General features: G+C 44.1%; 1 protein-coding gene across 2 annotated transcripts in view; it reads right to left on the bottom strand.

Moving 5' to 3' along the window:
* Positions 1 to 16,150, bottom strand: part of TYR (tyrosinase) — an 86,768-nt gene that overhangs the window by 34,782 nt on the left and 35,836 nt on the right. For both annotated transcript variants that reach the window (XM_084841606.1, XM_084841605.1), the window contains exon 3: positions 1,772 to 1,919. In XM_084841606.1, coding sequence (XP_084697732.1) covers positions 1,772 to 1,919 — 148 coding nt within the window. The remainder of the gene's footprint in view (positions 1 to 1,771; positions 1,920 to 16,150) is intronic.

The following is a 16,150-nucleotide window of genomic DNA, read 5'->3' as shown; positions in this document are numbered from 1 at the left end:
CCCTGGGAGGGGCTCAAAGTGACCCGAAGCAGCCCACTTTGACTCAGGGTTCAGGCCTCAGGCCGAAGCGGTGCACAGCCCGAACAGTTATCGAATGTGAAAGTTGCGCAAACAATTCCCAAATTGGTGTAGGGATGTCAGAGAATTCTGCGACGGATCTCAGTGAGGCCGAATGCCAGTGCATTTGGCCCCCCGAAATCCATCGCGGAATGGCCTGCCACCCCCCCACCCCCCGCGGATCCCCCCCGGGATGAGACTTACCTGGGGCGGATGTTTCGGATGGCGGTGGCTCCAGCAGCGGCTTTGGCGGTGGCAGTGGCGGCGGCTGGTCTTCCGACCAGCTGCCGCCACCGCCATTTGCAGTCTGTCTTTTTTTCTCCCCCCCCCCCATAGACATGATAGGCTATGTAAAGACTTATGTAACCTATCACGTCTGGGTAAAAAAACCCAAAAAACACGCATACGCAAATGGTGGCGGCTACAGCCGCCGCCATTTGCATTCCTTATTTTTCACCATCTTAGTCTACGTAAATATTTATGTAGACGAAGACGAAGACAAGAAAGGGGAATGCAAATAGCGTACTGGGTGCTATTTGCATTCCCCTTTCTTGTCTTCGTCTTAGTCTACATAAATATTTACATAGACTAAGACGGCGAAAAATAAGGAATGCAAATGGCGGCGGCTGTAGCCACCGCCATTTGCGTACGCGTTTTTTGGGGGTTTTTTACCCAGAGCCCTCTGTGGCCGGAAATCCTCCGTGGCCTGGGCCTGGCCAGCTGCTCTGTGGAGCCACCACGGAGCACAGCCGGCCGTCGAGGATTCCAGGGGGGAGGACCGGATCGCCTCCCCCCACATCGAGGATTCCGGGGGAAGGGATGGAACGCCTCCCCCCCCCCAATGAACAGTATCCACGAAAAGGTAAGTGACTTTTGTACATCCCTAAATTTGTGTAAATTTTCCCCATAAACAAAAAAATAATTAATTTTAAACATGCATGTTGAGAATGTTGTGCGTTTTGAGAACGTTGTGCATTTTAAGAAGGTTATGCAGTTGAGTAACACTTGTTCACTATAGTGACACCCAAAGGCAAATTACATGTATTGCAAGTGTTACAATGCAGCCTATTATTTTTAAATTGCCCGTACACTTTAACATAGGCAACCAGCTGTAGAAAGAGAATTGCAAATGTTGACTGTGTGTAAACTCAGGGCCAAACTAGATGTGACACTAAATCCGCCCCCAACTGCAATTTGCATCAGGAAGAAAGCTCCCATAGGTGCAGCTTGTGAGGGTGGGTTTTGTCAGGTCTATGGCATGGGAAATGAGTTCAAATCCCTTCCTCATCTTCTGGAGAACATAGCCTGGCTGAGATACTTTGCAGCTTCTACTGGAATTTCTAAAAAGATTCTCACAGCTTAAAGAGATTTAAGTCACATGTAAATTGGCCCTCACCATCAGATGCTGGGAGAAGATTGCTTCACGGGTGTGGGGCAGCCAACAAAAAGACCCTTACACACCCTCGGTGTAGAATTTGGCCATATGGCTCAATTCACGGAGCTCTGAGGAATCCATTGTACATGCAGGAATGCTCAGGATAACATTAAAGGACCACAGTGTTGACGTCAGATAAACAGAAAACACTGACAGACATCTATTTTGTATGCCAGAAAAGAATCCAGTTTTAGTAACATCTAAAATAACCAGTAGATTGGATACCTGCCTAAAAGGCACATGAAAGACATCCATTTTACCAGGAAGCTTCAGACCTACCTGTCAACGAAAGCATGGTGCAGTATGAAGATAGGGTCATTAGCTGATCCTTGTACCTGGGACATGGAGCCGTTCATGTAGATGTGCAAAGCATTATGCAAACTGCTTTGAGATACATTTGATATTGCTGTACTTGGATCTGCAAAGCCTGTTGGTGAAGAGGAAGTGGAACGGTTGAAAGCAATGGCAGTGCAATATACCGAAGAACCACCTCCTCCCATCTGTACTTCCCCATACCATCAGATCCATATCAGAGGACTTGCTCTCAGTGGAGGCTGGTGGCTCCAGTTTTGGTGGGGCCGTGGATCCATTCCAGGTTCCAGTGAGAACCAGCCAGAACTCTAACGGAGCTATCCATGGGGCTGAACCCTATCCCCAAATAGGTCCAGCACCTTGGATAGTTTTTCTAGAGTTCTGCCTGAAACCCGGAATGGATTCACAGCCCCACCGAAATTGGAGCCAGCAACCTCCTCCTCTGCATGTTCCATGTCCCCTTCCACTGCCATTTGGTGGCTGTGGATAGCAGCATCCCTGCTATGGAACATCCTCTCCAAACATCAGAAAATCATACAGTTGGAGGGAGTGCTGTGTAGGTTATCCAGTCCAACGCCCTGCATAATGCAGGAAATCCAGTGCAAGACCATTACCAGCAGATGGCTGTCCAGTATCTCTTGAAGATCTCCTGTCAGGAAAAGTCCACAACCCCGCATAATCCATTGTCAGGCTGCTTGTACTGGCAAGACATTACTCCTAATGTTCAACCAAAATCTACCATCATGCATTTGAAGAGTGCTACCATGTTCCCCTCAGTTTCTCTTCTCTTCTCTTCTCTTCTCTTCTCTTCTCTTCTCTTCTCTTCTCTTCTGTTTCATTTCATCTCATCTCATCTCATTTCATTTCATTACATTTCTATACCACCCAATAGTCAAAGCTGTCTGGGCAGTTTACAAAGATTAAAAACCTTAGAAATATAATATTTTACATAATATAAATACATAATACATAATATAAAAACTTTTATATACGAACATATAAACAGACAACACACACACACACATCAAAAATAAGAAATCCCAGGACCTGATTAAAAACCTTATAATATGCTGCCAAATGCCTGAGAGTAGAGAAAGGTCTTAACCTGGCTCCAAAAAGATAACAATGTTGATGCCAGGCAGGTCTTACTGCAGAGATCATTCCACGGGGGGCGGCTGGGGGGGGGGGACGACCACAGAGAAGGCAGACTAAACATACCCAGTTCCTCCAACCTCTTCTTGTAGGGCTTGTCTACCATACCACTATCTTTGTTGCCCTCCTCTGAAGTTGTTCCAGTTTGTCTGTATCCTTCTTAAAATACAGCACCTAGGATTGGCTGTCCCCTATCCACCACTGTTGACTGTTCACTGGCCACTGGTAGACCATCCTATATGAATAATCACTTTTGTAAAGCTAGCTTAGCCAAGTGCCAGCAGTACATCTGTTATGAGAGCAGCTTCCATAAGTTAGTTAATGATGTGTTGAGGAAGAAGTCTTTTTGTTTGTCTGAATTGCACCTCAGACCATTGCAGTGGGGCCTGGAGAGGAGAGCGCTGTGTGGGTGCCTGGCAAAAAGGAAGAAGAGGAGGACGGCTCCTTGTCAGATCATGGCCCTTAATATCTGCCGGAGGATGCCAAGCGCTGTTGCATGTGCTGAATGAAGCCTTGTGATGTGCGCTCACTTAATAGCTGTGCAACCACATTCTGGACCAGTTGAGGTTGCTGAATGGTTTTTAACAGCTGAGCTGCCCTAGAATGTCAGAGAATGATCTTTCAGCCATCAACTGGAACTTGGCATGAATCTCAAATCTGAAGTAATTGACTAGTTCATATTCTTTTATAAGAGAGTGGCTTTACATACCTCCACCATTAATGACTAATGAGGCATGATCTGCTTTAGAACATGACCGCTTTTTGTCATCGTGCCCATCAGGGTTGCTCATGAGTTATTCCTGTGTATTAAGAAACACAGCCATGAATTGCTGCGGCGGCATGAAATGGCGCATGAGCCGTTCTGAATGTGACAGAAACTAGTATATTGTATATCATGTATAGCTCAAGGGACAGCAACCAGAGAGCTTTGTGTCACATCAGGCCTAGGAGGGATGCGACTTGGCTTTTCATTTGAACAGGGGTGGGTAGCTGTATCTTGGTGGGGGTCTGGATGACCCCCCACTGAGCCCTCCATAGGCTGGATAATGTCAAGGGGTGGAGCCATGCCTCCTGCCATCATCCAACCCACAACTGAAGTGCCTGTTGGAGCTCTTCCAGCCAGCACCTTGGCCGGGGTGGCTTTGCCTGCCTTGCACCTTCCCCCAACCCCCATTGGGTAGAACATGGGGTGGATGAACCACTTAATCGCAATAGTGATAACAGTGGGATTCCTCTCCCCACTAGACCCCAAGAGCCAGGGCTTAGGGAAGGGCTTCAGAAAGGGGGAGCTCACCTGAGGCCCCATGGGTAAAACAGGCTGGCTTGGTGGGCCACATTTGGCCCACAGCTCGGAAGTTCCCCATCCCTGCATTTGCCAGTCCAGAAAGGCACAGAAGGAATAGCAACCATGGCAACAGGATTTGCTTCAACATCCCTTGTGGAGCTGGTGTGTGAATGAACTGGCCTGCCATCTCTTAAATCCTTCCTATATATGCACCCTCCAGGAGAGCTACTTGTTAACAAAAGATGGATACCCAGTTACAATACAGCATGGAAGAAACAGGGAGATGATGTCAGATCATCAGTACTTTTCCTTTACATGTCCAGCCTGAAGAAGAAGAAGAGGTTTTTGATGTAACCCTTGGACTGTGTTCAGGCTATGACTTCAGCAATACGCCCCTTGATCTTCCAGCATTTCACATTGATTTTAACAACCCCACTATTTAATCTTATTCATTGCCAGCAGAAATTGATGAACACCCTGATACTGAATTACACCATCCACTGCAAATCTGCAGAATGGTATATACTAAGGCCAAGGTCTCAACAAATCAAGTGTGTCTCCCCTGCCTTTCCTCTTCAGTGATTCTCATTTGTTACTGAACAGACTGTAAGGGGCATATGATTTCAGAATGAACACCCTGGGTATTAATTAGTTAGGGTTATTCCAGGGGTCATGGGAAAGGCCCAGTACATCCTTGTTTTTACTGTGTTAGTTTTGCTTGCTGTCTAAACATCCATGACCCTGTGTCACCAGCAATGTTAAAGGTCTTCTCTTGAAGCTGGTTCTCTTTCAAAGCACTGCAGACTGATCCAGACAGGAAGGTTGATCACCTGATCGCTGCAAGGTTGATGAATGACTTTGCATTTTGAATGGACCATTCCATTAATAGCACATAGACTGAGTTTTTATATTACCTCACCTCAGTGACATGCACCCCTTTCCCCCACTAGATTCAGTTCACATGTTCAACTGCCAGTCATCTCAGCTATCAGACATCAAGCATTGAGTAACAGTGTGGAGAAATCAAGTAATAAATACATGTATAGGAGCATAGGACGCTGCCTTATACCAAATCAGAACACTGGCCCATCTAGCCCAGTATTATGGCCTAGTTCACATGGAAAGACAACCCACAGTATGGTTTGTCATTGAATCATGAGTTGTTGTTGAATTGTGGGTTGTCATTACATGTGAATCCTGCACTATGGTTTAACTATGGGTTGTTAACTACGAACAACCCAGGAAGAGAACTCATGATTTGTTGTTGGGCTGTGAACTCTGGGTTGTTTGTGGTTAACAACCTATAGTTAAACCATAGTGCAGGGTTCACAGCTATTGATTCCACAACAACCCATACTCAACCTATACTCTTGCCTGACAAAGAGATCTGGAGATCTTGAAAGCATGCACATTTTTTGGTGATTTTTTAGTTGGACTTTTAAAAAGCTGTCTATACCAGGTTTGGAAATTTCAGCTTGGATGCTGGTGCAGGGAAAGCAGTCAGCATATTTAACACACGTACTCTACAAGTTGTGGACCCAATTTAAAGCACTGGTAATTACCTTTAAAACTCTAAATGGCTTGGGACTAGGTTGGGACAAAGAGGGCCTGCATCCACATGAACCTGCCCGGACCTCAGTGGTCATGCACATGGGACCCACAATCAAGAACTATTAGACTGGCAGGCACAAGAGATAGGACCTTTTCGGTGGTGGCCCCATGCTTCTGGAATCTCATCCCTAGAAAGATACCAATGGCCCCTATTTGACTGGCTTTTAAACAGACACCAAATACTTTTTAAAACATTCAAACTGATTTTAATACATGGTTCTCTGTGTTGTTTGTTTTGGGTAATAGGAATAATTCTGCATGCTTCCAAACACTAGGGGGTGATAGAGAATGTGTTGCATCAACAGCTGCTTGTATTGTTCATCCCCCTTTATGTCCTGTAATTTGATCAGTTCCTTTTCCCTGCTCCCTCCCCTTCCTCCTCCCCTTCCTTCTTCCTCATTTTCCTCTGCCTCTGCAATAAGCACCATGTGGTTTCTCCAGAGAGGAAACAAATAACCATATCTCATGCCTTCACTTACTTACACTCACGCACACAGCTCTGGGGGGCCTTGTAGTTAAACAGTGTTAGATCGCCTTCTCTGATGATGTGAATAAAAATACTAATAAACTAAGCTGATTTGAACTTCTAGCCTGCATTTATCACCTCCAATACTAAACGTTGTATTGCCATGCTTTCTCTAAATAAGGCAACTCTGCTGTAAATCACACCAGACTTTCCAACAGTTTTTACTGTTGCTCTTTAAATGTCATCATGTTTTATTTTTAGAATATAGTTTGATTGATATCCAATGTATTGTGCAGTATGGTTTTCATGTAAACCACCTTGGGAGGGTTTCACCCTGAAAGGCAGCATAGCAATTTTGGAAATAAATCACTGAATTTTCAGTGATCGTGATGCTCCTAGAGCTTAGGTTCACATGATCACATTACAAGGATACACTCATTTCTTCAGCCAGATGGGTGCAAAAGAGGGGGGAAATGGCCATTCTAGCTCCATCTCTATGCCCTTAGGAGAGCACCTTCACCATACGTCCCTCCCTGCACACTTTGGGCCAGAACAGACGCTACTTTAGATGTGTGTCTAGCAGCTATTTCTTCTTCTCTTTTATTCTAGAGAAGGCACAGGGCCCCTGATCTGGATTGAGACCCTAGTGTGGGGGGTAGGGCACTTTAAAGATCTGGATTGGGCCCCTGTACTTACTCTGGAGTAAGAAAACAAAACTAACGTCTGTTTTGGCCCTGTGATCTACAAGTCCCTCCCTTTCTTAAGCACCTCAGCTATGTATTACTCTTTTCCCGTGACTTGGTTTATACACAGGAGTATCTAGGTGGCACATAAGGGGAGGTCAGGCAAATCAGCTGTTGCTGTTCCTTCTGGGAAGGAATAGATCTGTGTCTCAACTTGAGAGAAAATGGCTGAGGTGTATAATAAAGAAGTGGAGCCCTTTGAATCAGGAGCTATGCTACAAGACAGATAGAAGTAGGGTGGCCACTTGGGAATCTGCAAAAAAGAGGAAACAAATCACTGGAAAAGAGGACAGTGATTTGTATAACATTTGCTAATCTATATGTAGAAATGCAGATTTAGAAATAATAATTATAAATGAAATAGAAATTCAGTACATCTCAACATAGCATGGAAGAGTGTGACTGGGTCACCTGTGTGCCTGCCGGTTCAGTGTGCTATTCAGGTGCTAAATGTGGATGAAAGGGATGCCTGGATTGTGTAAAATCCATTCTGTCAGTGTTTCATGGATCGTCAGCGCCTTTCATTCTGTTGTCTGCCTGTCGACAGAATTGTTTGTTTGTTTTTAGCTTCCGAATTTGTGCAAATTCAAATGTGCAAAAATGCACAAATTCCCACAAAACACGCAAATGCGCATTTTCATGCTTTAGCCCATGGGGTAAATATGCATTTTTGGCCAGTTTTTTTTTAAAATTTTTGCATATCTTTCTGCAATGAAAGTTGTGCAAAATTCCAGAAGGTTAGAAAAATGGTCTGCAAGTCTGCAAAATCTGCCTGACAGGGGGAAAGCCAGTCCACTGCAGAATCCATGGGTTGGATTCATAAAAATCCAAACCCACTTGGTTCTGTTGCAGATTTCTCTGACATCCCTAGTGGATGGACATCATTTATTATGGTTCTTTGCCTTTAAATAGGACAGGACAGCCCTTCAAACAGAGGATGGTCCTCTGTGAAAGAGGACATATGGCTACCCTAGATGAGAGAAGCTGGAAGGCCAACATGGGTGGCCAGTTGCCAATTCCAGCCCTATTATTTCCCAGGCCTTGAGAGCAATACTCCTCTTAATACCATTTAAAAGGACATTTGTACTCTGGACATTTGTACCCTGGCATCATGTTGCTAGATCAAATAAAACACATGATAAACTTTGTTGCCTGAATCATGTGCTGTTCTCCAAAATCCCTCTTTCAATATGTGTGGGCAATAACCACCCAAGGGGGAAAGGTTTCTGCAAAATGACCTTCTCATCATGTGCATCTCGGGATGCCAGTGCCAATGGACAGCAAAAAATGTGCGTGTGTGCATGTGCGGGGTGGGTGGGTGTGATTGCCTGCTCCTATGCCTTTAATAGCAGCTTGACATGCAAAAATCAGTAGAGGTTTTTCATGGCATATGAAAAAAAAAAACCAGCATCACTGCAATTCGCTCTACGTGGGGCTGCCTATGAAAAGTGTTTGGAAACTGCAGCTGGTCCAAAGACCTACTGCCAGACTGTTGACTGTGGCTGGCTACTGGGAGCATACAACTCCCTGTTAAAACAGCTTCACTGGCTTCCAGTCTGTTTCCAGGCACAATTCAAAGTGCTGGCTATGACCTATAAAGCCCTATATGGCTCCGGTCCAGGTTATCTACAAGACAGTATCTTCCCTTATGAACCTGCTGTGTCTGAGATCTTCTGTGGAGGCCCTTCTCTCAGTCCCACCACAGTCACAGGCATGTTTGGTGGGAACCCGGGAGAAGGTCTTCTCAGTGGGGGCCCCACAGCTGTGGAACACCCTTCCCAGGGAGGCTAGGATGGCTCCCTCCTTGATGTGTTTCTGGAGGCAGACTAAAACATTCTTATTCCAGCAGGCCTTTGGGACATAGTTGGAACCCGAGGGTAAGCTGCTAAAATGCTGTTTTAAAATGCTGTTTTAATGTTTTAATATAATTTTAATTTTATTGGTGTTTAATAATTTTAATTTTATTGGTGTTTAATTATATTTTAACATTTGTATATTTTCATATGTTTTAATTATGTATGTTTTAATGTTTGTAAGCTGCCTTGTGTCCCAGTACTGGGAAAAGGCAGGGTATAACTAAATATAATAATAATAATAATAATAATAATAATAATAATAATAATGATGATGATGATGCCTACACATCACACTGGTACAGCTACAGAGGTTGGCAGAAAAGCTGGCAACCCTAGATGGGTCCGTTCACTCATGGAAATTCACTTTCTGCTTCAATACAGACCCTTAGTTATATGTTATTGAAAAAGAAGATATGCTTAAACTTCCCTTCATCTCATGCTACCAGAGCAGTATAAAAAATGTAATAAAAATATTATACAGTGAAAATGATAAAACAGTATCAACTACAGCAATAAATGGCAGGAAACACATAAAATAGACAACTCACATCAATCAGCTTAATAAACCAGTTTGAAATGCCTGGCCAAAGAATAGGTTTTGAACTGGCACTGAAAAGACAATATCACCACCAGTCGCACCTCCATGTGACTTTTAAGTCCAGTTTGGAGACTTCTGATTAGGAATAAATTCATTATTATCTGAATAACCAAATACAGGGGATGTGGAAAGTAGCAGCTGACAGAAAAGGGTATCAATCCAAGCTGTGTGTACTCTCGGCTAAAAATAAATTAAAAAAAAATATATACACCAAGAAAAACTGGATTCTGCATCTGTGGTGGCCAGCCAAAACATTTAGGTCACCAGGACACTATCCCTTCTCAAGGGAGGGCCTAGTACTGCATTCCACCCCACAAGAGAGCAAGATTCTGCAACCTCTATCAAAGAAAAGCTGGATTCTGCAAACTGTGTAAAAAGAAAAGCTGAATTATGCAATCATTATAAAATATACCAATTAAGTCAACTGATCTCACCATGCATAAGTTGTACTACATTTTATTTCTATTTCTCCCCGCCCCCCCGCCTTCTTACTTCTGTTTTGCTTATTTTCCATCCCTACAACAGAAGTGAGATGTACATCGGGCAAACTTTTAAAAGCATAGCCTCCTATGGTATCTTTGGGCATCTTTCTTCCTGTTTGTTCCGAGACAGTACCACTGAAATCTCAGAAGATTTCACAGTGCCCACACTGTGTTCAGACCAATATTTGCAACAATAAAGGTTACAAGCTTGCTTTGAAGCAGCAACAACAACAAAAATAAAGGCTAAAATTCTAGGTAAACTAATTCTATGTCCAATACACCTTTTGTGTGCTTGGGCAGAATCTCAGAATCCACATGTCCCTGATGGTGGCAAAGGGGAGAAGAAGATACAGACAAGACCAAGGAATTTAATGGGGAATGAAAAGTTGGAATTCTCAGCTAGCTGCAAAGATTTGGAGGGAGGAAAGTCTCTGAGTCTCTGACAGCCTTTTGAGATAGATGGGTGCTGAGCAATGACAGGCAGAAGGTGGGCGTCTTTTTGAACACCGAAGAGCCTCAAGCAGTTGATGTTTCTAATAGCATCCAGTCAAGCAGAGCTAAGACGGCAAGCTGTACAGCTAACTTTGCTGAGTGAAAGTTTGAGGAGTACATTGATGGAGGCTAAAATGCTTAAAAATAGGGCCCCTTTCAGGAATCTTAAACAAATAGTGCAGTTTAAGGACATCTTAGTTAGAAACAGCATGACCAACTTGAGTTTAAACAAAAGAATAGAGAACATGTCTATTAGCCAGCATTAGCCATGATCAGGACAGGGATCAAAGGTAGGCATGGTTGGGCACCTGCCAAAGACCCACATCCCAGCAGGGGCCCTCTGACAAGAGCCCCCTGGAGTTGCTTCTCCTCTTCACCATTGCAACCTGCTTGTTCACCTGCCTCTCTGGTCCAGACATTGGCGGTGGTATGAAGGAAGAGCGGTAAATGCCACTGCCTACCTGCTCACTGGCCTGTCCTGATTCAGATGTCAGGGGAAATACAGCTGGGACCAGTGTTTTTGAATTCTTTCATATTGATCTGGAGTTTGGGGTGAGCAGTGAGGTGGCTAGGTTTGTGGACAAGACCACATTATTTAGGGTGGTTATGGGGGGGGGTAGCAAAGAGCTCCACAAGGATCTCTCCAAACATGGGGAATGGGCACGGAAATGGCAAATGTCACTTAATGGAAGCATAAAGCAATGTACGTTGGGGCAAAAAACACACAACTTCACATGCTGATGCGGTCTGAGGTGGTAAGGGCTGAGTAGGAAAGGGATCTGGGGTTGTGGGATAGTGGTGATTTAAGTTGCACAGCACATGTTGAGAGGAGACCTCTGACCACAATGTGGCACAATGATTACCACAGGGGGACAGCATTGCTGGAGCACTCTGGAATGGTGGACTTGAGCTGCCTTACATTCTAATGGTGAATGATCAAGGCAATTTTCCAAGCAGAAGTCTCAGGGAGAAGTAGGCATTTTGTCAGTCCAGGCAATCATCACACCAGTGTCAGAAACCTGGCCAGTCACACCTGGGTCAGGGGCACCACAGGATGAAGATCAAGGCACATGAAGACTATAGAGCTGGGAAGGAGATCTGCTCCCCTGCTCCGAACCTCCATGCAGGTGAACCCAAAGTAAGGACAGCATCAATGTGTATCTTCTTTTCTCATGCTTCCAAGGTGGCAGCTCATGCATTCCCTCTTGGTGCTTTTTGTAACATTCCAAAGCTATCCTGTGACAAGCGAGTTTTCCAAGTTTTTGAGAAAGTAGTTTTGCTTTCTGAGCCCCATTGCAAACCTGACTGGGGGACTTCACCCCATCACTCTTTATATTACAGTAGTGATCAGGGAATCAGATATCACAAGCTGAACGTGAACCAGCCATGTGATGCAGCTGCTAAAAAAGCTAATGCGGTCTTCAGCTGCATTAACAGAAGTATAGTGTTCAGTCCACATGAGAACTTCTAGTTCTGCTCTATTCTACATTGGACAGACCACAGCAGGGTTCATCAAGAGTCAGTAATTCCAGATTGCTCTCTCTTTCTCTCTCTCTTGATAGAGTTACTACTTTGGTAGATTGTGGGAATGCTGTGGGCATAATATAACTTGATTTCAGCAAAGCATTTGATGAAGTATCCCATGACATCCTGGCTGACAAGATGGTAAAACGAACAATAAATTAATACAATCTGAAGAGAAAAATCCAAGAATAACAGATAGCAAATAGCAAATAGCTTTATATACTGGAACTTAGTGGTAATTCATTTTTGAATGGCAATGGAAACAAAGGGGGTTACCGACTTTGGAAGGACAGTATAGAGGAGGTTGTATGGCTTTCCCTTGGAAGGGAGTTCCGGGGCATTGGGGCTGCTACAGAAAAGGTCTTGTTTCTGGTGGAGGCAAATCTAGCCTCCTCATTGTTAATCTGGTACTAAAAAGGGTTAACAAAGAGTAAAGATGGCAGATTTAATCTGGGAGAGGCCAACGGGACTGAATTTACATCCATGAGAATCTGGAGGGAGGGAGGGGGGCTTATCAGAAGAACCTAAATCCAGAGATGGGAGAAGCTCATAAAGGATGCTCCCTGAGATAAGATTACTTATCTTGCTAGAGAAAAGATATTTTGGGAGCAAGCACTTGAGAGCACAGAAATGTAGCAAATGCCTGCTACATTTTTGCTACAACCCCTCCCCCAACTGCTTTTCCCCCACAGGGTTCTGGATAAATGTGTACCCTTTTGAACATGTATCTGAAACTCCACTGTGGCAGCGGGAAATGCAGTGGCCGGCAGAGGGGCAAGGATTGCAGTGGAAAAACAGAAGGAGGGGGAAGGTTAAGCACTCCCTCCTCCTCGCTACTTTTTTTGCTCTGCCAAAGTAGCTTTTCTTTAACAAAAACAGCCCTCTGGGTTTTGTTACACACATTTGTGCATAAGGCTTTGTTTGGCTCTCAGATGCAAATTGGAACCTAAGGGGGAAGTGTTGGGAGCCGGGCACAGCCTGGAACAGCAACCCGATAAATGAATAAAAATAAAAAGATCTTTTGCAAAAAATGAGGCTCCATTAAGGCATTTACAAAGTGTCCAAGAACAACTGCTCCTGGAAAACCATGCACAATAAATGTGTCTGCTGCCTGGTGCCCTCTTAGAGACATGACCTGACTCCTGTTGCTGCCACCCACTGCTACCGTCAAAGCAGAAATAGGTGTAATTAAGCTATGTGGGCAGCATTATTATGGGTGTTGTTTTGCTGTTGTGGTGGTAATTTTAACAGATCTCCACAAACATATAACACATCAATGCACTCGCTCTCGTTCTTTTGAAGGCATCTGACCCAGCAAATGCTGAGCACTCCACTTCCCTGAATCAGGGGAAGAAAGTGGTAAAGAGCACTTAAACACTGAATAGCTGAAGGCACAATGCATAGACTATAATATTTGTTGCGGCAAACTTGATAGGAAAAAAAAAAAGGCAGACAGGCAACTGGCGTGTGCAACAAAGAAATATTTTTGCTTAGCACTGCACAACTCCTAAAATGCTGTCTAAAATTATTGCTGCTGTGGGGGTCTTTTTGTTTTGTTTTGATTTGTTTTATGCACAATGCCCACCTCTGATCTGCTGGGAATATGGGCTGCAAGCTCTTTGGGAGCAGGGAGCTGTCTTTTTGCTTTTGTACCTCTGCAAGGTGCCATGTCACTGATGAAACACAGTATCCTGTGTGCAATTTTTGTTCTGTTATTGTTAATACAGCACCATCAATGTGAATGGTGCTTTACAGAAAAACAGATCCCTGCCCCCCAGGAGCTTACAGTCTAAAGTCTGGCAGTGGGGAGAGAAGAGGGGGACACAAGGGAAACGAAGTGGATGAATGGGATCTAATGCAGTTACACCTACTCCAGCTTAGTTATGGTTGTGGGGTAAGGGCTAAGGGGCTATGTTAAAGACTTTGCAGGTAGAGGCGTGTGAATCAGAAAACTCAAGTTCGACGAAGTTCTCCAAATTCCATCTCAAAAGCTCATTCTGTCTCGAGTCTGTATCATCATCATCATTGTCATCATCACCACCACCACCACCACCATGGAAACTTCCTTCCTCTCAATATGGCAGATTCATAGGCCCATTTCAGAAGTCACGGGCAGCAATGGTTTCCACAAGAATGCTCTGTGGCGAGTATGGTGGTTGCATGCTCTCTTCTACCACTTTTCCTCCTCTTTTGCACATGAGAAAAGAAGGTGTATAGCTCCTGTTTGCAGTGCGGAAGAAAGCAGAATGAATCAAGAAACCAGGCACTGAAAGCGTGGTTTCGTCTTGATCTGTTATCACTAACTGTGGTTTGTTTAAACTCCTGTTTCCTGTATTCAGATGGAGTGGGAAACAACAGTTTGTCCCAAACCTAGAGGAAGCATTAAACGTCTTTCTCTCTTGCAAAGGAGGAGCAAGGGCGGGGGGAGGGGGATAAGCTCAAGGCTCACCCTGGTGTGTTCTTGTAACAGGAAACCCTATTTTCCTGTTATGTCTGAATGTGGAAGGGACCAGAAGAGGCTATCTGGTCCTATCCCTTGCTGGAGAAGATCAAAAACCAAACCTCCACAGATCAACCTAGGGCATATTTTCTCCCATGGAGTTATGTCTCTTCCTTTTATTTTTATTCAGTGCACTCTGAGCATGGTGGGTGTCAGGCTGTCTTCACACATAGTCAGTAATGTGGGTATTTTTTTAAAAAAAATTTAAACAACCTAGAGACTAGCTCATGTTACAGTCCTAGGATTAAGGAACCATGGCCTGTTGGAAATGAATGAATAGTAATGGGAACAATGAAGAAGGGGCATAGTGAAACATTAATGGCAGAGATTGTGCACATCCTGGATAAATAAATGGGGACATCCTGATCTTATTCACATCAATGGAATGTGAGTTCCATTATGGTTCACAAAGGCCACTGAATGCAATCCTGCAGAGTTTTGTAGACTTTAATAGGACACTGCAGGAGTTCCTGCTGGCAGCTGTTAGTAGAACCTTCTGTCAGTGTAAAAAGCAGAATCTGGCCCTTTTGTAACAAGTGCCTTAAAAATCCAGCCTTCTATAATAACCTCCCCAGATGTCTGTGTGAAGGTTTGAGGCTTACAGAGGCAAGGGAAAGAAAAAGGTAGGGATGTACGAAAGTCACTTACTTTTTCGCACCTTGGATTCGCGGTGGGGGGGAGATTTTAAACAGTTCAGCTGGGATACCGTCATCTCCTGCTGCCTTGTTATTAGCAATGCTTCCTAAGGCCCATTCAACCTCACTCTTCAGGATGTCTGGCTCTAGCTCACTGACCACACCGTCAAATCTATCCCCGATATTATCATCTTCCTATACAGATCTTCCGTATATTCTTGCCACCTTTTCTTGATCTCTTCTGCTTCTGTTAGGTCCTTGCCATCTTTGTTTTTGATCATACCCATTTTTGCCTGGAATTTACCTCCGATGTTTCTAATTTTCTGGAAGAGGTCTCTTGTCCTTCCTATTCTATTACCTTCTTCTGTTTCCGCGCGTTGCTTGTTTAAAAATAATTCCTTATCTCTTCTGGCTAACCTCTGGAATTTTGCATTTAATTGGGCATATCTCCCCCTATCACTGTTGCCTTTTGCTTTCCTTCTTTCTTGGGCTGCTTCCAGGGTCTCAGCAGACAGCCATCTTGCCTTCTTGGTTTTCTTTTTCTTTGGGATGTTTTTTGTTGCCACCTCCTGAACAATGTTGCGAACTTCTGTCCATAGTTCTTCCGGGACCCTATCTACTCAATCTAGTCCCTTAAATCTATTCTTCACCTCCACTGCATATTCATGAGGAATATTCGTGAGCTCATATCTAAGTTCGTGATCTGAACTACAATCAGCTCCAGGTCTTGTTTTTACCGACTGCATAGATGTCCGCCACCTTTGGCTACAAAGGATGTAGTCAATCTGATTTCGGTGTCGACTGTCTGGTGAAGTCCATGTATAAAGTCATCTCTTAGGTTGTTGGAAGAGAGTGTTCGTTATGCACAGTGAGTTGTCTTGGCAAAATTCTATCAGCCTATGTCCCGCTTCATTTTGTTCTCCCAAACCATGCTTGCCTGTAATTCCAGGTGTCGTTTGACTACCCACTTTAGCATTCCAGTCTCCTGTAATGAAAATAACA

Source organism: Heloderma suspectum, chromosome 3 (genome assembly GCF_057233095.1).
Source record: "Heloderma suspectum isolate Gila_16-S chromosome 3, 16-S_ref, whole genome shotgun sequence".
NCBI lineage: Eukaryota > Metazoa > Chordata > Lepidosauria > Squamata > Helodermatidae > Heloderma > Heloderma suspectum.
Note: the sequence above shows the minus strand (reverse complement) of the source record. Positions and strands in the feature narration are given on the sequence as shown.